Source organism: Dromiciops gliroides, chromosome 6 (genome assembly GCF_019393635.1).
Source record: "Dromiciops gliroides isolate mDroGli1 chromosome 6, mDroGli1.pri, whole genome shotgun sequence".
NCBI classification, from domain to species: Eukaryota; Metazoa; Chordata; class Mammalia; order Microbiotheria; family Microbiotheriidae; genus Dromiciops; species Dromiciops gliroides.
The window spans coordinates 250,427,672-250,450,802 of NC_057866.1; the positions used below are offsets into that span (position 1 = coordinate 250,427,672).

A 23,131-nucleotide genomic window follows, 5' to 3' on the forward strand; every position below is an offset into this window, starting at 1 on the left:
TCAGAATAATTGTGGGATTTTCTCCACTCTCAATCAGCAGCAGCATGTGGGTAGGAGTGATCTAAGGCTGAAGTTTGGTAGGGTACAACTGCTGAAATAAAATAAGGGGAGGTATTGACTCAAGAGGGAGAGGGGAGAGGTGGAAAGCCAATAGATTATGGGAATTTGGGAATTCTTGAACATGGAGGTAGTACATTTATGGGTGATAGCAAGATCTTACCTATGACAATCTTTGTGTGTGGCTGAGGTGGGGTGAAGGTCATGGGAAATGAGGTTGAGGAATTGAGATTGGATGAGATGTAGTTTCAATAGACTGGTGGTAACAGAAGCCCATCTTACAGAGTGAGATGGTGAGAAAATGTTGATAACAGGCTAGATTACTCTCCCTGTAAGTTAAGCAGTGAAAGAAAAAATACGTCACAATTATACACATACATGTATACATTATATGTTTACATGTGTGTATATATTTATATAATGTAAAAATAATACACAGTGTAAATATAGAAACATGCATAGATTAGATAGAGAGATAAATGTAACAAACATCATTGTGTTCCTGTTGTTGCATAGGAAACAAAGATGAATGTGGTGAGGTCCCTGTCCTCAGGGAGCTCACAGTCTAATGGAGGGGAAGATAAAGGCATACACGCACATCATTTCAGTACCAAACGTGCCTCACTGAGGGACTTGATTCTTTAGGGAAGAGATGTCGTCTCAATTATGTATTAAAGAATGACGGGCAGACAACATTCCAGAGAGAGGGCGATGGCCCGAGCAAAGGCGAAAAGGTAGAAGAACGCAGGCCATGTTCAGTAAGTGACAGTTCGTCCAGTCTGGCTGAAGTGTCGGGTACGTATGGAATGCTATTAGCCGCTGGTCTCCCACCACAGGAGATCAGGTAGTTTGGGATCAGATTATGGGAAGCCCTGAATAAGAAAGGACGATGTTCTTTATTTGGGAGGCGAATGGGGGCCAGGGAAGCATTTGATTCTGGAGCACTGTGCTGGATGGAGAGGAAGGGGCAGGGACTGGTGGCAGCAAGTTCAGTGGCTACTACAGAGGAGAGGTATGACAATCACGTTTGAATAATGAGTAATAAAAATGTATTATCTCTGAACAAAGAATCTTTAATACCACACACATTTATTTATTTATTTAAAAAAATAAAGGGGAATGTCACTGGGCGAGTTCATGGTTCTTGGAGGAGGGGTACAGTCCCAGGAATATAAGGGGGCGGCCTCAGCAGGTCTTCCATCTCTTCTCGTAGAGCTTCTGCTTTTTCATTTAATAACATCTACAACAGAAAATCCAAATGTAGAGAACAAAAAAAGCTCATCTCTTTTGACATATTAATGTCAGCATTTCATTTATTTATTTATTTTTAAGTGTTAGCATTTTAAACACAATATTTTAGGAAGGCTCTTTAATTCTCTGAAAGATGATGAAAATGGTAATTCAGACATTAAAATGGGTTTCAAGATTAAGAAAATGGCAAGTAAAAATAAATGGATACAGTAAATTAAGCTGAAACATTTAGCTGAAACCATTTGGCTAATCTTTTTATTTACTTTATCAAAAGTACATAAAACTTGAACAGCTGCAAATAGTTTTGTGTTGAAGAATTTTCTACTTAAAAATAACTTTTTCTGTCACACCTAAGGTGTGATTTTATAAAATCTTCAACTAACTTTTGGAGGTCACAATTAAAGAAAAGTAGACCTGGCATAGTCAGATGCAGTTGAAGTCAGGTAAGCTTAGAGTTGAAATGGATCTTAAACATCCATTAATGCAACCCTTTAATTTCACCAATGGGGTAACGGCGGTTCAGAGAGGGAAATGCAAAGATATTAGTATCTAGAGCCAATGATCAAAATCCACCGTTCATCCTATAATACAGGCCTCTGTGTACCTTAATCTTTCCAAAAGCAAATTTCAAGAGTTTAGAAAAAGAAGTATGATCCCATAGCCAAAGACTCTAACTCAAAAGAAGACTCCAAAATGAAATAATAAAACAATCAATTATAAAGGTTCCAAATGAGGAGGAAAAAAAAAGAGAAATGCAGCAAAAGAAACTATGCAGCTACTTAGAGGATATGGATGAACTTGAATTGCTGAAAGATGAAAGAAGAAAACTTAAAAGCAGAGGCTGAGAATAGAGTGTCACAATCCTACAGAAATGGTTTCAGAAAAAAGCAAATCCCAGAATGATCTGAACTTGTGAAATCTGATAAGTACAACAAATTTCAAGCTATGTTTGCAACCCAGACCTAGAAAGGGGGAGCCACACTGCTTAGGGAAGATGGTGGAATGTTAGAAAGAACCACAGGAAAAAGCAAAATTACTCATTTTTTCTTGAGTTCTTTCTTCTCCTTCAAGGGCATATCTTTAAGACAGAAAGAGTAGAACAGCCATGTTTAAGAGAAAATTAAGGGGGCAGCTGGATAAAGCACCGGCCCTAGATTCAAGAAGACCTGAGTTCAAATCCAGCCTCAGACACTTGATACTTACTAGCTATGTGACCCTGGGCAAGTCACATAACCCTCACTGCCCCACAAAAAAAAAAAAGAAAAGAAAAGAAAAAAAGAATGAAATCTCATACGAAGAAAGCTAAGAAGCTAAGAAAGCACCTAGCTGCTCGCTGCTTTAAAGATTCAAGTCTTCAGACACAGAAATTTCAAGTGTGAAACTGCAAAACTAAAGAAACTTACAAAAATGATTATGGGACCATTCTGGGTAGTGTTTAACAAATTATGAAAATGAGATACATGCTTTAAGACTTGAGATGAACAAATGTCTACAGATATCATCATATCCTAATTTCAGCAAGTCTGTCTCATGAGAGAAAATGTTTAAGTCCTTCATTTCCAGATAGAGTTGGCCCAGGAAGACCTGGGTTCAAGTCTCACCTCTGGCACATTCTGGTTGTATGACTCATTTAACCTGAGCACTACAGGCAACTCTTTAACATTATAAAACGGAGAGAAGGTAGAGTGAGCTTCGTCATTCAGGAGTTCCCTAAACCAGTGAAATCACAGTTCTAGCCCTTATCCCTATATCTCACGATATCCCCGATAATAAGCTGGGGAAGGGAAAACAATCCAGTTGTGGGATCATAACTGTTTGGATGACTAAATCATACCCAAATTAAATTAAAATAACCGTACCTCCAAAAATCTGTACCTAAATTAAAAACTGTACCCAAATTTAATTAAAATGAATTAAAAATTAAATTAAATGAGAAGACAGCTTCTAGTGACATAACACAGGGCTCTTTACTTATTTAACATTTTTATCACTAACTTGGATGAAAAAAGTGACAGCACTCTCATCATAAATGTAGATGACACAAAGGAAAGGACAGCTAACTTATTCAATTATATAATCCAGGTAAAAATCCATTTTCGACAGGTTAGAACAATGAAATTAAACAGACAAAATGGAATTTTGCAGGAATAAGTGTAAAGTCCTAGATTTAGGTTCAAAAATTCAATTATACAAGTAATAGCTGGGGTAGACCTGCCATCTGAAAAACTCACAAAGTAAAAATGAGGCAGGGAATGGGCCACTGTCCTCTCCCCCCTTCAGGCACCTTGAATCCTCTGTTAAAATCTGAGCTCCAACCACAACTACATGAGCAATGACAAAATGGAATGCCTCTAAAAATGAGCAGATAGGATGGTAAAGGGACTCACACAGAAGAGTTAAAGCAACTGGTGACACAGTCTAGGAAAGAAAACACGTAGCTGCTGTACTCAGATCTGAGGGGTTTGATGCTGGGAAGTGGAGCAGTACCACTCTGGAGAACTCCAGAAGGCAGAAACAAGCAGGCTCTCCTACGAGGACGTGTCCAAGCAGAGCACGCATCAAAGACACCCACACAAAGCAGAAAACTAGCATGGATGACCTTTTAAAGTGCCTTCTAATTTTAAGGTTCTATCATTCTCTGAAAAATGTTTTTTAAAAAATAAGTAGCCCACCCTAGCTCTTCAGCAAGAGTTCTATATGAATAGTGGCTATTCTGAGACATAAAATACCAGACACTGATGACCAAAATATGGGCTAACAATGTAGGTTGTACATGGGAAAAAATACTAAATTTTGCTCACCTTTGCTGATGAAACAATTTGCTTGGCCTGACGTCGTGATAAATGATTAATAGTTCTTAGCAGCACTTCAGGGTCTGCATTAGCTAAATGTGCGACAGTCTTATAGCCTGCATCATATAACTGTTTTGCTCTGGACTGCAAAAAACATCATAAAATAATTAACATCATAATTAAAGTTGAAGGAAAAGTCAAATATGTGAGCACAGGATAATTTTTCAGCGAATAAGTTTTTTTTTTTTTTTTAACGGGGCAATGGGGATTAAGTGACTTGCCCAGGGTCACACAGCTAGCAAGTGCCAAGTGTCTGAGGCCGGATTTGAACTCAGGTACTCCTGAATCCAGGGCCGGTGCTTTATCCACTGCACCACCTAGCTGCCCCCAGCAAATAAGTTTAATAGAGAAATTAGACACAAACTAAGACAACAAATACAAATAGACAAGCCCCAAGCATTTGGGGAAATCTTGTTTTAAAGTGAATTTGGACTGTTTCATTCCGATTAGCTTCACATTCAGTTTACGATAACTGATACAGATCTGGAATGAGAGACACATTAAAGCACCAAGATGAGAGGTGTATCTACACGGCCCCAAGCATAACTTGGCAACCCATTCTTTCAAGAAATGCAGTCACTGGGTTCCCCAGGAGCCATCTAATTTTTGTCAGTTCATAAAACTTGTAAGATCAAATGCTAATGGATACAATTCAAATATCTAAACAACAGATGGCGCCTTCTCTTTAGAAGGCAAAGCTAGCAAAAGTGGGGACTTTTTGTTTTTACTCTTTAAAAAATGTAAACAATGTAAAAAAAAAGAAAAAGAAAAGAAAAAAGTAAACATTGGGGCAGCTAGGTGGCACAGTGGATAGAATACTGGCCCTGGAGTCAGGAGGACCTGAGTTCAAATCTGGTCTCAGACACTTGACACTTAATAGCTGTGTGACCCTGGGCAAGTCACTTAACCCCAATTGCCTAAAAAAAAAAAAAAAAAGTAAACATTTCCCAAGGTGATCAGAGAAAACCCCTATGTTCTAAAATGTTCTTAGCAGCTGTCTTTGTGGTGGCAAAGAAATGGAAATCAAGGGGGTCCCCATCAACTGGGGAATGGCTGAACAAGTTGTGATCTATGATTGTGATGGAATACTACTGTGCTGTACGATGATGAGCAGGGTGATTTTAGAAAAACCTGGAAAGACTTGTATGAAATAATGAAGAGGGAAACGAGCAAAACCAAGAAAACATTGTATATGGTAATAGCAATACTGTCTGAATAATAACTGTGAATGACTGTTATTCTGAGTATTATAAATACTCAAATCAACTACAAAGGACCTAGGATGGAAGATGCCATCCACCTTCCAAAAAAAGAAATGATAAATAGAAGCATCATAGTATGGTTTTACACGTCTGTGTCAAACGGGGGCCTTCCTAAGTGAGGAGGAGGGAGAAAGTTCAGAACTTAAAATGTAACCAAAATATAATAAAATTAAATTTAAAAAAATGCAGGCAAATCTTCATGAGGGATCTCAAAGTAAGAGTGCCCACAGAGACAGACTTTTGCATCGTGGTGGTACTCTATATGTATAAGGGATCCCTGCTTCTATTCTCCTAAATACAGTTTTTCACCATAGCTGATACCCCCAGACTAACATAAGGCTGCTGTGAGGCTACGTATGAAGCACCAATTCTACTTGAGGAAGCCCCTACGCAGCTGCACCTCCCCAACAGCCTGACATACGAGGCCAAAATGACCTGCCCTGTGATCAAAGATGAATTTATGCAACAGCGTCTTGCCTGAGCTGGCCTGGACTAGGGAACTAAGGTACCACTGACCTCTAAAACTCCAGTCACTTCCATGAGCGGGACGAGGTCGGCCTTCACGCAGTAAGACAGCTTCTTCATAAGTTCTGCCAGGAGGGCTCTATAAACCCAAAACTCCTCTAGCTCCTGCAGAAAAATGCAATTAAGAAAACCCCAGTAATGGAAATTTTAAGTTAATATCAAATGTCAGGCTGTATGGTCTGGGTAGTCTTTCTAACGATCATTAAACCAGGGATAATGGCATGTTGTTTGTCCTTTGTTCCTGAAGAGGACCATGACATCAGGTGACTTTCAGTGAATTGGATTTAAGTGAGGGAGGGTTTGCAAGGTCACCAACCTCACTCTTTTCTACAGAACCGTCTCGGTCCAGTGGCAAGAAAGATATCAGGACAACTGGAGATGGTCTTGGATGTTTAAGGCAATTGGGGTTAAGTGACTTGCCCAGGGTCACACACCTAGTAAGTATCTGGGTGAGATTTGAACTCAGGTCCTCCCAACTTCAGGACCAGTGCTTTATCCACTGTGCCACCTTGCTGCTCCAAACCAGGGATGATGGCATACACCTCCAAGATTCTTTATAAATGAATTCCCCAAACGAAAACATTTCTCAGAATCTGGGGATCTTGAAGGGCTTGGTTTGGGGGAAAGGAAGGCGAAATAAACTAAAGTAACTTAATAAAAGTTTTTCAAACTTTGCTTTTTGTGTTTGGTACTCTGGAGATCCATGAGCTCCAAGGTTAGTATTATAATATGAGCTGGGGCCAACTAGAAGGTCCAGTGGATAATAGTGTTGGACTTGGTGAAAGACGTGAATTCAAATCTGGCCTCTGTCATTTCTTGTGTGACCCTGGGCAAGTCAAGCACAGGGCCACCTTGTTCTGTACCACTGTTCTTCCACAGAGAATCCACTCCAAGTGCCAGGGGTCCTCTTCTGTGCCTCTCACCATTGTGTGGGTACTTTTGCAATATGTGGGTTGTTCATCTCTTATTCCCTTCTTTCACTAAAAGAATTTTTTTTTCTACAAAGATAGGCTCTCTCTCCTCCCTCCCTTTCCCTTCCTCTCTCTATGCCCTTCTATCCCCACCCCTTTTCTCTCTGGAAAAGGGATGGACTTTTGTGTAAAGAAGCCTGGAGACACAGGATCGACCATGCGGCTCCTCAAAGGCAGCCCTGTCCAACTCTGAGTCCAGCTCACTTTTCTCCTGCTGCCTTTGCCAGAGATATATGTGCTGATGACCTATGAACTCACTGGTGACCCACCCAACTATGTATACATTCCTTCTGTGATTGGACTGAAATCCCAAACTCTAATTATCCACGTGAAGCCCATCATGTCACCAGAGGCTTGGGTGACAGCAGGAATTCTCTGTCCACTTGAGTTTACCACTTTTGGGTGACTATGGACCTACCCTCCTGCAACTCTGTAGTGTTTGGCTCACTGAAAGACACACGATGTCATCCGCAAACAGGGACAACCAGAAAATCTCATCTTATAAGTCTCAAACTCCCTCGGGGTTTCAGGTTCTTCTGTAAATTGAGGGAATTGGTTGGGCTGGCAGATAGATACAGTCCTATCTATCTCTAAATCTAGATTCCTATGTCTTAAATCAAGCTTAGTATTTTTCCAGTAAATCTTGATATTTCAGTTTTCTTGCCTGTGGTGCCAAAATCTAGGAACAAAAGCCTTTGATTACTTGAATTTCTGATTCATCTTTCTCAGCTCCCTTATCCAGTCATTTACCAAGTCACAATAATTCCATCTAAGCAATGCTGCTTATCTCCTCCTATTCTTATCCATTCTGAATGCCAATACCCTGGGAAAGGCTTTCATTACCGCCTGTCTAGACTATTTCAATCATATTTTAAATCTGGCTTCCTGTTTCTACACTGCTTCCTTTTCTCTCTTTTCCCCAATCAATTCAGTAAAAACAAGACGACAAGAGAGCACTAGGTGTTATTTATCACAGCACATAACTATCTCGAGCAGGCAGCATGGTGTAGTGAAGCTAGCCTTAGGGGTCAGGAAGACCTGCAGGCAAGTACCAACTTTAACATCTATTAGTTGTGTAACTCTTAACCTCCCCGTACTCCAGGCAATTATCTGGCCCTATAAGACATACAAGAGCGGCCAATCTACATAGGTAGAGGGAGTGTTCACACTGGAAGTTTCCTATTCAGTGACATCATAGGCCCAGAACGTAACAGTCATGATGATGATAATTACCTCACAGAAATGTAGGACACAAGAGCAGAAGGAGGCAGCCCCACTTAAAAGGCTTTGTACATATCCCCGAGGCAGATTAAATTTTTCTGATACACTCCAGACATTGGTCTCTTTGAGCAAACGCATAAAGAACAAAGGAGAGGTAGAGCCTGTTGACAATGTTCTTGTCTACATCCTGAAAGACATTTAAAACGACAGCATGCCATTTACCGAACTTAAGTGGACATGTGCAGTTACATTCGAGCTTGTGAAGGGAAATGAGTTCTTTAAGATTAATTATAAATGATCATAACACAGCTTACTCCCCACCCTCTCAGCTGACCAGACTTGGTGATCAGTGGAGCCTTTCACTTCACCTTCAGTTTCTAATAGACCTGAGCAGTTTTCTGTTTTAATTTTTTAAAATACTGCTTTTGGGGCAGCTAGGTGGCGCAGTGGATAGAGCACCAGTCCTGGATTCAGGAGGACCTGAGTTCAAGTCCGGACTCAGACACTTAACACTTACTAGCTGTGTGACCCTGGGCAAGTCATTTAACCCCAACTGCCCCACCAAAAAAAAAATACTGCTTTCACAACTCTGAGGTATCACTTTACACCGATCAGATTGGTTAATATGACTCAAAAGGAAAACACTGGATGTTGGAGGGGATGTGTAAAAACCAGGACACCAATGCACTGTTGGTGGAGTTGTGAATTGATCTGGAGAGCAATTTGGAACTATGCCCAACGGGCTATAAAACTGTACATACCCTTGTGTGTGTTTGTAGGTGTGTGTGCATACCCTTTGGTCCAGTAATACCACTGCTAGGTCTCTATCCCAAAGACATCAAAAAAAGGGAAAAGGATTTATGTATATAAAAATATTTATAACAGTTCTTTTTGTGGTGGTTAAGAATTAGAAATCTAAGGATTGCCCATTGATTGGGGAATGGCTGAACAAGTTGTGGTATATGACTATGATGGAATATTACTGTGCTATAAGAAATGAAAAGCAGAATGATTTAAAAAACAACAACCTGGAAAGACTTATGTGAATCGATCAAAACCAGAATTCTGTACAAAATAACAACAATACCGTACTGTATGATGAAGAATGGTGAATGACTTAGCTCTTCTCATCAATACAATGATCCAAGACAATCCCAAAGGACTGATGATGAAATATACCCTCCACCCCCAGAGAAGGAATGATGCTGTTTGAATACAACCAGAAGCATACTATTTTTCACTTTCTTTCATTCTTTTGAATCTTCTTGTACAAAATGACAAATATGGAAATGTTCTATGTGACTGCACATGTATAACATATCTGATTGCTTACTGTATCAGGGAGGGGTGAAGGGAAGAAGGGATAGAATTTGGAACTCAAAAATTTAAAAAATATTTAAAATTAAAAAAAAAGTGTGTGTGGGGGGTGCAGCTAGGTCGCACAGTGGATAGAGCACTGGCCCTGGAGTCAGGAGTACCTGAGTTCAAATTTGGCCTCAGACACTTAACACTTACTAGCTGTGTGACCCTGGGCAAGTCGCTCTTAAAACCCAATTGCCTCACTAAAAAAAAATAAAAAAAATAAAATTGTTTTAACATGTAATTGGGGAGAATAATATATATATTGTTAAAGAAATAAAACAAATACTGTTTTCAAATCTTTGATTTGGTAATATTTTTCAGGAAGACTGATAAGACTTAAAATGATCTCTCCTGGACCAATTTCCATGTCAAGTTGTTTTTTGGTTTGTTTATTGCTAGCGATACCTTACATTTTCTTCTCTTTTTTTAACCTTTTGATAATATTTCTTCTTGTCTCCTGTAGTTCACTAAGTCTATTTGATCCATTCTATTTTTGAGGGAGTCTAACCACTTTAGTAGGTTTGGCAACTTCTATAATGATTTTATTTTCAAAATTTTCCTTTCCTCATCTCTCTTTGAATTTATAATTTCTTTTCCATTTCCCTTCAATTCTTCTGGCTATCCTTGTGGACTTGTGGCCTGGCACTGCCTCACCCCACTACCTTTTATGGATTTCTATGATCCTCTTCTGGGTTTGCCTTGAGTTTTCTCTTAATTCATAGGCATTTTTTTAGGTATATGGCATTTCCTTTGTTTGTTCATACTTTTAGCCTCAGTTCTTGTCCTGAGATTATTTTCCTCAGGTGAACTCCTGGTCTTCTTGAATGGGTTAAATAATCTTTTGGAGTCCTGCCCTTTGTAATCTGAGCGATACTCCCACTGCAGAACAAGATGGAAAGACTGGTATAAGGACGTACCATCCTCTACTGAAATTCCTTTCTGATTCAATCTCAGGTATTAGGCAGACTGGATTGTTCTCTGTGTGTGACATGTACTCAAGAGTTCACACACAGGAAACACCTAATACATGTTTATTGACTGATGGTCCATCCCTTGTTGTGGGTCTACTTACTCTACTAAGATACCAAAGATCAGGGACAGCTAGGTGGCACAGTGGATAGAGCACTGGCCCTGGATTCAGGAGGACCTGAGTTCAAATCCAGCCTCAGACACTTGACACTTTCTAGCTGTGTGACCCTGGACAAGTAACTTAACCCCCATTGCCCCACAAAAAAAAAAAAGATACCCAAGATCATAATGGTCTCAAGCTTCTTGCACACTCCTGCCTGGCTTATCTTCTATTGCAGTTCCCAGTGCCTCGGGAAGTACAGGGCTGGATTTCTGGGGAATGGTCCTCTCTGAGCTATGGTCCTGACGGCTAGACTTAGGATCTGGAGTTTGAAATGGCTCGTAGGCCCTTGCTCAGAGCACTGGCTGGTTGGATTCAGGGCCATTTGTCACCGGTCATGCTGGCACCTCTGGTGAGACTCCTGCTTGACTCCACTGGCTTCTGTCTGTCTTCTTGTATACTTCTAGGCTTGATGGAAAAGATTACTCTTCCCATTTGTTTTTAAATTGTTGCTCTTTTGGGGGGGTGTCTTTCTCAGATATTTGCGGGGGTTTATAAGGGAGAATTGGGATAGTCTACATTTTATCTTGTAAAATCTTAACTGAAATTCACAATCCATTGTGAATAATTATTTGCCCTAGAATAACTCTTATTATTATTTGCTGAAATAACGCTTGAAGCTAGAACAGAAAACTATCACCTTGCAAATCATATCCTGGTATACTCAAAGAACTCTAAAAAATTAATAATCCCAACTAATAATAGTAATGATAATGATAAAGCATTACATAGAACCTACTATGCACCAGGTGATGTGCTTTACAAACATGACCTTGTTTGATCTTCTTAACAACCCTGGGAGGTGGTGGCTATTATCAGTCCCATTTTATAGATGAGGAAATGGAGGCAAACAGAGGTGAAGTGACCTATCCCAAAGTCACCTGTGTCTGAGGTCACATTTGAACTCACATTTTCCTGACTTTGTCCCCAGTTCTCTGTCTACTCAGAGCCCAGAAGAAAACACTCTGTAAGGAAATACAGACCTACATAATGGGAGGAATATTAACCACTCCTATATAAGCCAAACCAATATGATAAAATGCCTGCCTAAATTGATAAGTTCTATACAAATCAAACTAAACCAAGTTTACTTTATAGATAATGAAATACATCTAGAAGAAATAAAGGCCAGGAATCTCCGGGGAAATCACTGAAATGAAGTAGGAAGGAAGGTGACCAAGCAGTACAACACTATCAAAACCTAGATCAGAGGAACAGATTAGATACACAACACACAGGAGCAAACTAACATAGTAGCCTAGTGTCTAATGAATCCAAAAGCCTCAGCGACTTCAGCTAATAGGGTGAGGAATCACTATTCAACAAAAGCTGCTGGGAATGTTGGAAGAAATAAGATAGAGCTCACTTATGTACCTCATATGAAAGTGTCTATTTATAGTAGAGTATATACTCACCATATACCCAACAAAGCTCCAAATGGATATATAACTAGATTGAAAGGTTATATCATAAATAAATTAGATGAGGAAAAAAAACAACCTTTCACAACTATAGACAGGGGAAGAATATATGACCAAACAAGCCACTCAGAAGATTACAGAAGATCAGATAAATAATTTTGATCACATAAAATTAAAAAGGTTTTTTACACCCCCCCCCCAATGCAGTTAAAATCAGAAGGAAAACAGGTAGCTGGGAAAGAAATCTTTGCAGTAAATATCCCTATAAAGATTTCATATCCCAGATATATAAAGAAATTATTAAAAGCCATCCCCCAATAGACAAATGGTCAAGAAATAAGAATAGGCAATAATCTGAGCTATTAATACTACATAAACAAATGTTCCAAATTACAAATAATCAGAGAGATGAAAATTAAAGCAACACTCAGGTTCTATCATCTACCTATCAGATTGGTAAAGATGACAACAAAGGAAAATGACAAATAGTAGAGGGGTTGTGGGAAAATAAGCACATTCATACATTGTTGGCAGAATTGTGATTTAGTACAGCCTTCCTGGAAAGCAATTTGAAACTATGCCTCAAAAGTCACTCAATGACACATATTGTTTGACTCAGAGATATCACTTCTAGGAGGCAGCTAGGTGGCACAGTGGATAAAGCATTGGCCCTGAAGCTGGGAGGACCTGAGTTCAAATCTCACCTCAGACACTTACTAGCTGTGACCCTGGGCAAGTCACTTACTTAACCCCAATTGCTTTAAACATCCAGGGCCATCTCCAGTTGTCCTGATATCTATCTTGCCACTAGACCCAGATGGCTCTGGAGGGAAAGAGTGGAGGTTGGAACTTGCACAGCCCTCCCTCACTTAAATTCCAATTCACTGCAAGTCATGACATACCTCCCAATGACATGTTCTCTTCAGAAACAAAGGACAGGAGGGCAGCTAGGTGGCATAGTAGATAAAGCACCAGCCCTGGATTCAGGAGGACCTGAGTTCAAATCTGGCCTCAGACACTTGACACTAGCTGTGTGACCCTGGGTAAGTCACTTAACCCTCATTGCCCCACAAAAAAAAAAAAAAAGAAAAAGAAACAAAGGACAAACAACAACAACAACGACAATCACTTCTAGGTCTACACTTAAAGAAATCAAAGATGGAAGAAAAGAAGCCTTTTCCCAAAATACGTACAAAAATATTTATATAAGGCTCTTCTTGTAGGGGCAAAGATTGAGAAGCTAAGGGAATACCCATCAACTAGGGAATGCCTGAACAAATTATGGATTATGTGCTATAAGAAATGATGAAAGGGATGGTTTAGAGAAACCAGTGAAGATTTATATGAAATGATGCCAAATGAAGTGAGCAGATTGGGGAGAACTATTTGTATAATAAAAATAACAACGTAAAAAAAGAAAAGCTTTCAAAGACTTGGGTATTCTGACCCATGTAGTAAGTGTCCACCATACCAGAGTCCTGGTGATGAAGTATGCCTCGACGCCCGACACAGGCTCAAGATGCAGAATAAGAGACGTCCTTTCTGGACAAGGCCAACATAGGGTCTGGTTTTCTTAGAGGGGTTGGCTTTTCCCTTTGGTTCCCAAAGAGGGACCTCGTGATAGCAGCTACCCGACCCCTACCCCACCCCAAAGGAGAAGAGAGCAGAAGGAAGGTCAGGAGAAAATCAGTGGTAAGCAGGACAGCTCTGAAAGATAAATGCTGATTTTATGATGTACTTAAAAAGAATAAGACAAGCTCCATGTAAGAAATCCACAATATCACACATAAGCCCATCCTTCCATTCTACAATGTATGTGGAAACTTTCATTTTATTTTGTCGAATTCAGAATTTAAAAAAAATTAGCTTACCTTTTTAATAGCTTGACCTGAGGCCTTCTTTGTAATAAAGCTTTCAGATACTCCAACAATTGCTGTTACTTTTTGTTCTGCTAAACTGAGGTGGTTAAACTATATTTTTAAAAGGGGAAAAAATGGAGGAAAAAATCAGTGAATTTTATTCTCAAAATTAATTTTTCAGTATTATCTCTTCTATTATGTCTACCACATAAACAAATTGCAAGGTATAGCATCAACTTTCTTTAAGAGTATAGCTACATTGTACATATTATTACAATGAAACTCTTTTTGTTGGGACTATTTAAAGACAAAATAACATTAGTAATCTTGCATCTCCAACAGTGTACTAGCCATCTCCAACTGAATTTTGTCCTCTAGAAATCTTAAACTTAACCTATCCCAAACTGACGTCATTATATTTCCAAAAACACCTTCTGTTCTCCCGAACTTCCCTATTACTGTAAAGGACACCACCATCTGTTCAGCCCTTAGGCCTGGAACCCCTGTGTGACTCCTGACTCTGTTTCATCCCATGTAAACAATCTGCTGAGAGGTCTTGTTGATTTTACCTTTACTTCATAAGGAAAGGGGGAAGAGGAAGGAGAGAAAAAGCAAGGAGTTCAGGGAGGACCAACACCTCTGATGGGAGAGCTTGGCGAGCCCTTTCCGGGGCTGCTCATCTACCTTTGGTGTCTACTGATTTACCCAACTCTCATCTGTGGCTCCAAGAAGCTGAAGCACGTGCAGCAGCCACATCCAGGCCTCCAACCCGTCAGTGAGTCAGGGGGATATCTACCCCAAGGATGTGAAGACCTCCCTTGGTGCCGCCATGAAGGCGGCAGAAACAGGCACTGTGGAGCAGCTAGAGCTTGGTCACCCAGTGCATCCTGGCCTATAGCAAGTCATCCTGATTTTTGTCTTGCCACTGGACTTTGAGGACTGAGGAAGAGAGAGTGAGGCTGACGACTTTGCCCACTTCTGCCTCACTTAAATCCAATTCACATGCAAGTCAAGACATCACCTGTGCTGTCATTGGTCCTCTTAGAAAGTGAAGGACGAACAAGAACACGGCTCCACCTCTCCTCTGACACTGACATCATGACGGTGCAGGTCCTTTTCACCCAATACCTGACTCCACCTGCCTTAAATTTCTACCCAGTCCAGGCCTGCCTCCATTAAGCTATCAAAATTATCTGCCTAAAGCTCCTTCGGGATCAAATATAAGGCCCTCAGTTTTGGCTTTCAAAGTCCTTCACAACCCGGCCTCCACGAGGCTGGCCTCTTCACACAAAACTCTTCTTCATCTCTCGGCTGTGCATTTTCAGGGGCCATGCCCATTTCTAGAATCTCTCCTTCCCTACTCCTCCCTTTAAGTCTCAGCTAAAGCCACATCTGCCAGAAGCCTTTCCAGGTGCTTCTGAATGCTGCTGCGTTCCAGCTCTGCGATTATCCCCAGCCTCCCTGTCTATAACGTCTGTACACAGTCTCTTGGAGATAAGGACTATTTTCCATTTCTTTGTATTCCTGGTGGGTAGTCCAGGGTCTGGCACATAGTAGGTGCTTAATAAATGCAGACTGATGACCTGGCTCAATTACAGGTATTGTCTATGTCATTACTGGGGTCAGGGAATTGTAGGAAGCAAAAACAGGCCATTAGAATGGGCACATATGCTTTAGTGCTTCTTTTAAAAATAATAGAAGTCATACGGACAATCTGCCCAAGGACCACGGTGCCTAAAACTGACTTCCTGGGATTACAAGGAGCTGTTATCTACCACACATTCAATTTTTTATAATCACAACTTGTAAAAAGTCAATTGCCATGGCATGTGAAAGGATGCGACATCACTCTATTCTGCCATACCGTGAACTGCATCTTCTGGCAGTCAATGTTACTTGCATTAGGTCAATATTCAATCTCAAGCAATAAATAACATTTCCTGAATTCACTTTTTTTAAGTTGTTTTGTTTTTCGGGGCAATGAAGGTTAAGTGACTTGTCCAGGGGTCACACAGCTAGTAAGTGGGTCAAGCGTCTGAGGTTGGATTTGAACTCAGGTCCTCCTGAATCCAGGGCTGGTGCTTTATCCACTGCGCCACCTACCCGCCCCTCTGAATTCACTTTATCATTAGGTTAGGCGCTGGTTCTATATGAGCCAGTTTGGGATCATCGGAAGGCTGAGGAAAATTCAGTTTCAAGAAAATAAAGGCTTTCTGGAATTATAAAGGGACACACAAGTCTGTCAGGACACAGGCTCAAAGACAGAGGCTTGAGTCAGACACATAGCTCTCCTTACTTCCCGAGCCTTCTAAGAATGGCAATATCTGCTGCTGCCCACACAAGGAAGGATTGCATCTGGTCTTAGAGGGGCCTTATCCTCCTTGTGGGGCTGGGGTGATACATCACCAGTGCCACCCTGCCCTGGATCATATGCCCAAGCTCTGGGATTGGGTTAGCGTAGCAAGAGAAGAGGTTGAGCAAGCTCAACTACATCATGAGACCTACAGGCTTCACCTAATATAGGGGGAATAATTGTACATTTTACCATCCTCAAAGAATTCTGCTTTTGCTAAGTTCTAAAACAAGAGATAGAGCAGCGGGCTGGCACAGTGGATAGAGCACTGGCTCTGAAGCTGGGAGAACCCGAATTCAAATCTCACCTCAAGACACTAACTGTGAGACCCTGGGCAAGTCACTTAACGCAATTACCTTAAACATCCAGGGCCATCTCCAGTTTGTCCTGATATATATTTCACCACTAGACCCAGATGGATCCAGAGGAAGAAAGAAGGTGAGGTTAGTGACCCCGCACAGCTTAAATCCACTTAATCGGAGCAGCTAGGGTGGTGCAGTGGATAAAGCACCGACCCTGGATTCAGAAAGGACCTGAGTTCAAATCGCAGCCTCAGGACACTTGACACTAGCTGTGTGACCCTGGGTAAGTCACTTAACCCTCATTGCCCCGCCAAAAATAAATAAATAAATAAATAACTAAATAAATAAATGAATGAAATGAATCCACTTAATCACTTAAATGCAGTGCAGGTCATGACATCACCTAATGTCACAGTACTCTTCAGGAACAAAGGACAGGACAACAACAACAAATGTGGGTCTTTTATTATTTTCTTTATGTGCAAATAAAATGTGCTGAAGACTATTTTCTTTGGAATGATTTCTTTAGAGTCAGAAGATCTGATTTCAAAATGACGGTCAATATTTTAAATCTAATCAGAAGAACCATTTATATACATTATGAGGAACAGATTTTTCCTTTCCGAGTAGCTTACATAACTTATTCTTACCTGTCTGAGATAGATCATCCAATCTGGTCTACACTGAGAAACCATATCATATGGAGTTTGTAGATAGGATTAGATGAAGGTGGCTTTCAAGCACAAGGCCTTCAAGGCCTTTCTTTAAGTCTTGGTGTAAAACTGGCCACAGTAAGCCAAGTCTAAAGTTCCTAAAAAAGAAAGGTATTGCAGCTGTTTTAGTTTTTCAGGATCTCAAGAGAACAATGTTGAAAATTTTAAGTTTTATGCATGTTTTAAACACATAGCTTCACCTAATTAATAAATAAATCCATTTAAGCAAGCTAAGATTTTTAATGTTTTAGAAAAGTGGATGAGAGTGGGTTTTTCTTTCAAATTCCAGTTTTAGAAACCAATGACCTTCACATCTCAGACCTCCAAATCATAACTGATGACCGAGGGCTAGGAAATGCCCTGAGATACATCGTTCCCTAACCCTGAGATTCTACAGAACATGGCTTTAAAATGAATCTTTTTGGGGCAGCTAGGTGGTACAGTGGATAAAGCACCGGCCTTGGATTGAGGAGTACCTGAGTTCAAATCTGGCCTCAGACACTGGACACTTACTAGCTGTGTGACCCTGGGCAAGTCACTTAACCCCAATTGCCTCACCAAAAAAACAAACAAAAAAACCAAAACCACACATAAAATGAATGTTTTTAAACAAATGTGAGCTCTGTCCTTACATAGCATCCGCCTGCTAGACCTGAATGTCCTAGAGGCATTTCAAAACCAACATGTCCAAAATTGAATTTATCTTCCCTCCAAAACCCACCCTTTTAAGTCAACCAGAACAAACTCTGAGCCATCCTCAAAGCTTTGCTCTTCAATCTCACATCCAATCAATTGCCAAGTTCTCTTGAATCTACCTCTACATCTCATATTCTTTCCTGAAGCGAGAGGGCACAATGGTGAGTGTTGGGCCTGGGAGTCAGAAAGGCCTTAATTAAAATTCTACTTCAGAAATATATTTCCCGGGCAGCTAGGGGGCGCAGTGGATAAAGCACTGGCCTTGGATTCAGGAGGACCTGAGTTCAAATGTGGCCTCAGACACTTGATACTTACTAGCTGTGTGACCCTGGGCAAGTCATTTAACCCCAACTGCCTCACCAAAAAAAATAAGAAAGATATATCAGCAATTATACAAAACCTAAACTATTTAACCTTTTAAACTGAGAATATTAAATACTGAACTTCAAACCAATAACATTTAAAGGGTTCTACTTCCTTAAGAACATCTTTTAATACTTCAAAATAGTTGAATCGCTTGTCCTGTAAGCAAGATTAATAATTTGGAAATACCTAGAAAATTAGCACACCAAATCTGAAATGCAAATTAGCAATGTAATTCATCCACATTCCTTACCTTTTAAAGAGGCCTGCCCTAACTTGGTGATTTGTAAATCACACTGGGACTCATCATTCTCACAAGCAATTTTTCTTTGTAGGAGCCCTTTTTCTATGAGGCTTTCCAGGGCTTTCCTAGATGTTTCCCAAAGGCTTTTTTCTTCAGATAAAGTCTTTTGCTGAATGCCAAAAAATGTTCCACACATAAAGTGATATATTTCTTCAAGGTTTTTTTGCTAGCTGAAAAATGTTTGGAAATTAAATGCATTAATTTTGCTTCCATCAACATACAAAGGTAGAATATACATTATTCATGACTATTACAGGTAGCTATTAGCTACCTGAAGAAGAAACTTGCATAAGACACAGATGAAGATATGTTTTAAAACATTATAACAAAAGAAAAATTAAAACATCCTGCTGAAGAAAACATTCATCATGCTGAGTTTTATTAAAATGGGGTCCCCAAAGGGAAGCAACGTGGTCTCCAGCAGAAAGAAGGCTGGTCTTGGGGTCAGGAAGACCTAGGTACAAGTCCCATCTCCAATATATGCTAGCTGTATGGACAAGTCATTCAACTTGTTTAGTCAACCCTCTAAGATTATGAATTACAGTTTAGCTGCCAATGTGCACTAATGGAGGGAATTTCCACACCAGGAACTTCTCCAAACCTCCTGTCTCAACAAAAAAACAAAATAAAATAAAACCCCAAAATCTTTTTCAGTTGATAAGAACAGTTCTCAAAAGAACTCTACACTCTTAACAAATATATTAAAGACTATCAAATCACTATAAAAAATGTAAATCCAGGGCAGCTAAGTGGTGCTGTGGATAGAGCACCGGGCCCTGGAGTCAGGAGGACCTGAGTTCAAATCCAGCCTCAGACACTTAACTCTTACTAGCTGTGTGACCCTGAGCAAGTCACTTAAACCCCAATTGCCTCACTAAAAAAAAAAAAATTAAATCAAAATGGCTCAGGTTTCACCCCTCACCTAGCAAACTGACAAAAATGTCAAAAGATTGAAATAATGTGGGAGGGGGGCTGTGGGAGAACAAGCACACTAATACACAAGGTGATATGAACTGGCCCTGCCCCTGAGAAACAGTGTGGATTAACTGTAAAAAGTTTTAGGTATACCTTTAGCCCAATTCAATTGACGGAAGCAAACTTGGGATCCCTTTTGTGATTTCTTGCCCAAGATGGCTACAACAGTTCTCCAGAGGGCTGTTTACTAGTTCAGTACCTATAAAATAAAACTACATTACATTTAGTGTTAACTTAATCTTATCATTGAAAATGTAGTTCTAAGAATCTTATTGTTGTTCTTTTTTTACAAAAAGGAAACTAAAATTTTTTTTGATGTCATGAAGCTTTGGACAACAACCTTAATAAAATCAGATGTAACTAGATATTTATGACACTCAAATGTAGACTCTCATAACCTGTCCTATAGAGAAGGTAAAAATAATAAACATGGAGAAATAATCTACCTTAATCAATATAAAGAAAATATTAGTCAATACTCATTGAGTTTTTCTAAAACAGAAAAAACTCAAAAAGATGTGGGTATCAAATCTCAACACCTAAGATTTTCTACATATAAGGACAATTGTCTGTATACATTACCAGGTGCTTGTCTTTTTCTTGTAATATAAGGCTACTTTCACCAAAAGTATCTATTCCAGCTCGACCAGCTCTGCCAATCATCTGTTGATACTGATTCCTCTTTAAAAATTGTGTTGCAATATAGGGTGCTCTCAAAATAACTCTATGGAATTAGATAAATGTATTAACATATAATTGCTATCTGCTATTAATATCAATATTTTAGTCTTATTGATGTTTTTTTCCTACACGTTAGTCATCTTTCCAATATACTATCCAGTGAAGTAACAAGGAACGTCAATTAAGCAAAACAAACTGACAAAGCAACTACATCTGACTGTACAGCTATCTTTTTTTTAATTTTAAAGATGCTTATATTCCTCAAAAGTCTGTGCAAATTCAAATTGGATATATGAGCCAAATAGTAAATATTTTACACACACAAAACCACTAGAAAGCATAAGGTAGGGATAAATTCTTAAGCAAACAAGGGAGAGAAGCTGTTATAAAAGACAGACAATTTAATTTCATAAAATTAAAAGGGTTTTTTATAGATAAACAAAATTAATAAAACTAGGTTTAGGAAAGCAGATGACTAGAAAAAATCTTTGAATTAAATATCTCTGATATGGTATAATATCAAAGATATATAGACAACTGGACAGCAAGGTGGCACAGTGGATAGAGCACTGGCCCCTGGAGTCAAGAGGATCTGAGTTCAAATCCAGCATCAGACACTTAACACTTACTAGCTGTGTGACCCTAGGCAAGTTACTTAAACCCCAATTGCCTCACCAAAAAAAAAAAAGAAAGAAAGAAAAAAGAAAAAGGAAAAGAAAAAGGAAAAGGAAAAAAAGATATATAGACAACTAACAGAAAAATGTAGGAACAAAAAACCACTCTCTCTTAAATAGTGATCAAAGAATATGAATAAGCCGTTCCCAAAAGAATTGCAAACCACTGATGATTGTAATGTCAGTGCCAAATTTAGTATGGGAGTTATTGGGTGGCTCGCTGTAATATTGGGGTTCAAAAAATAATGGGGGACCTCTAGGTCCAGAGTTTCCCCTTCTCCAAACTGCCTCTTTTCCATTTAGTTCTCCCAGACAAATGAGAAAGGAGATTAACAGCCTCTTTTTTCACAAACAAATCAGGTTTTATTAATGGTGACAAAATTTTCAACACAAGAGGAGTTAATTAAAGCTAGGGACAATGAGAAAGGGCAATAGAGAAAGGGAAAAATATGTCTCACTTCCCAGATAGTTAGAATAGCTTATCTCAAACAAAAACTGACTCAAACCTCAAAATTGTTTCCAGCTCAGGCTGGCTTAACGAGCCAGACTCACTGGAAGGAACACAAACACACCACCACCTGGAATCTGCAATTCTAAGGAAAATTAACTTTGCAGTGTTTCCTGGTTAGGTGTGTAGAATCAAACACACACCAGCTCCTCTACCTTCCTTCACTGTCCCTCTCTGAGAGTCTCTCTACCCCTTCCTCCTCTCTCTCACAGGAAGGGTGGTTTTATCCCAATGCTGAGTCTCCAAATCGGTTCAACATACCCCTTGGGCTGTCCCCATAATAATTTGGGCCAGGCCCATGTGGGCGTGGTGGGAACTCCTAAGTGGAGGTTAGGTACTTTATTTTGATACTTTGACTCAATAAATGTTCTTGAGTTGTTGTTCCATAATCTCTCTCTCTCTTTTTTTTTTTTGGTGGGGCAATGGGGTTAATTGACTTGTCCAGGGTCACACAGCTAGTAAGTGTCAAGTGTCTGAGGCTGGATTTGAACTCTGGTCCTCTGAATCCAGGGCTGGTGCTTTATCCACTGGGCCACTTAGCTGCCCCTATTCCATAATCTCTTTAAAGCACACACCCATCTTCTCTTAGCTTTTAAAAGCTTGCATCTTTTCTGTCTGACCATGATTTGAAACAAAGATGGGGGGCTATAAAAACTCCAAATCACAATTAATTCCTTACAGTAATAATGCTTCCAGATCACTAATATAAGGGTTAGGTTCTGGACCTGTAATTTTGTCAGTCTAAGGAATGATAAGTAAACTTCTACTGATGCAGGTCAGTACCGATTCTAAAACAGAAGGTCATACAGCTGTTAAGTGTCAGAGGTGGGACTTTTAACTCAGAGCTTTGGAATACCTGTGTTCAAGTCCTGTCTCTGAGACACAGTGGCTTGTGGATCTCTGGACAAGTTAATTTAGCCCCTCAGTGCCTGTGCAACTTGCTAAGACCACAAGTTGCAGAGAAGGTGCCAACCTGTACTGACAGAATGAGTCACTTCACTGGAAGTTCCTTGGTGCCAATGGAAAGCCAGTTGTTCAAATGGCCTATCTTTAACCCTAATAACAACATTTATACAGTACTTTAAGGTCTGAAAAGGGCAGTGCATATATTAATTTCTTTTGATGCATAAATGAAATGTCAATCAAACAACCCCGATCTTTCACCTCATAGTCAATCTAATAAACTAGCAAATTTGGAACAGCCAGCGTTAGCAGCAGTTGGAGGAAAGGCTTAGGTTGCTGTTGGAATTATAAAGTGATCCACTTGTTCTGGAAAACCATTTGGAACTTTACAAAAAATGTGAAAAATTCTCCATGCCTTTTGATCTAGAGATTCCACTGAGAGACATACCCCCAAAAGTTCAATGACAAAGAAGAAAAGGTCTGAGACACAACCAAAATATCTAACAGTATTTTTTGTGGTGGCAGAAAACAGGAAACAATGGATGTATTTGCTGGCTGGGGAGTGGCTAAATAGTAGCACAAAGAAGTCATGGAATATTGCTATTCTTCAAAATATAATTTGAAGTATAATAATATATATACATATAATATAAAATAAGTAGACTCAAGAGAAAAAAATGCACAATAACAATGAAAATGGAACAAACAACAAAAGCAGTGGTGTCAAACTCAAAGAGAAACATCACCCC

General features: G+C 39.6%; 2 protein-coding genes across 2 annotated transcripts in view; both read right to left on the minus strand.

Annotated features, from left to right (window-relative positions):
• Nucleotides 1-1,129: 1,129 nt before the first annotated feature.
• LOC122730362 (helicase POLQ-like) lies at nucleotides 1,130-17,258 on the minus strand. The gene is made up of 6 exons (XM_043969468.1): nucleotides 17,216-17,258; nucleotides 13,923-14,021; nucleotides 8,152-8,326; nucleotides 5,939-6,052; nucleotides 4,110-4,244; nucleotides 1,130-1,297 (listed from the first exon to the last, which is right to left on the minus strand). The coding sequence occupies exons 3-6, from the start codon at nucleotides 8,275-8,277 to the stop codon at nucleotides 1,193-1,195; spliced, it is 480 nt and encodes a 159-aa protein (XP_043825403.1). The 5' UTR covers nucleotides 8,278-8,326; nucleotides 13,923-14,021; nucleotides 17,216-17,258; the 3' UTR covers nucleotides 1,130-1,192.
• A 1,337-nt stretch (nucleotides 17,259-18,595) lies between these two features.
• LOC122730361 (helicase POLQ-like) overlaps nucleotides 18,596-23,131 on the minus strand; it is a 30,796-nt gene continuing 26,260 nt past the window's right edge. Inside the window, exons 10-12 of the mRNA XM_043969467.1 lie at nucleotides 20,199-20,340; nucleotides 19,710-19,815; nucleotides 18,596-18,811 (exon numbers count right to left, since the gene is read on the minus strand). Of these exons, the coding sequence (XP_043825402.1) occupies nucleotides 19,804-19,815; nucleotides 20,199-20,340 (154 nt within the window). The 3' untranslated portion in view covers nucleotides 18,596-18,811; nucleotides 19,710-19,803. The remainder of the gene's footprint in view (nucleotides 18,812-19,709; nucleotides 19,816-20,198; nucleotides 20,341-23,131) is intronic.

Bases quoted from the DNA above. Each gene is read 5' to 3' on its own strand.
- LOC122730362 (XM_043969468.1), bottom strand. From the start codon at position 8,277: ATGCGTTTGCTCAAAGAGACCAATGTCTGGAGTGTATCAGAAAAATTT. The intron at 6,053-8,151 runs GTAATTATCATC...ATTTTTCTGCAG, and splicing joins GTGTCCTACATTTCTGTGAG to GAGCTAGAGGAGTTTTGGGT. The intron at 4,245-5,938 runs GTCAGTGGTACC...TGTTTTTTGCAG, and splicing joins AAGTGACTGGAGTTTTAGAG to TCCAGAGCAAAACAGTTATA.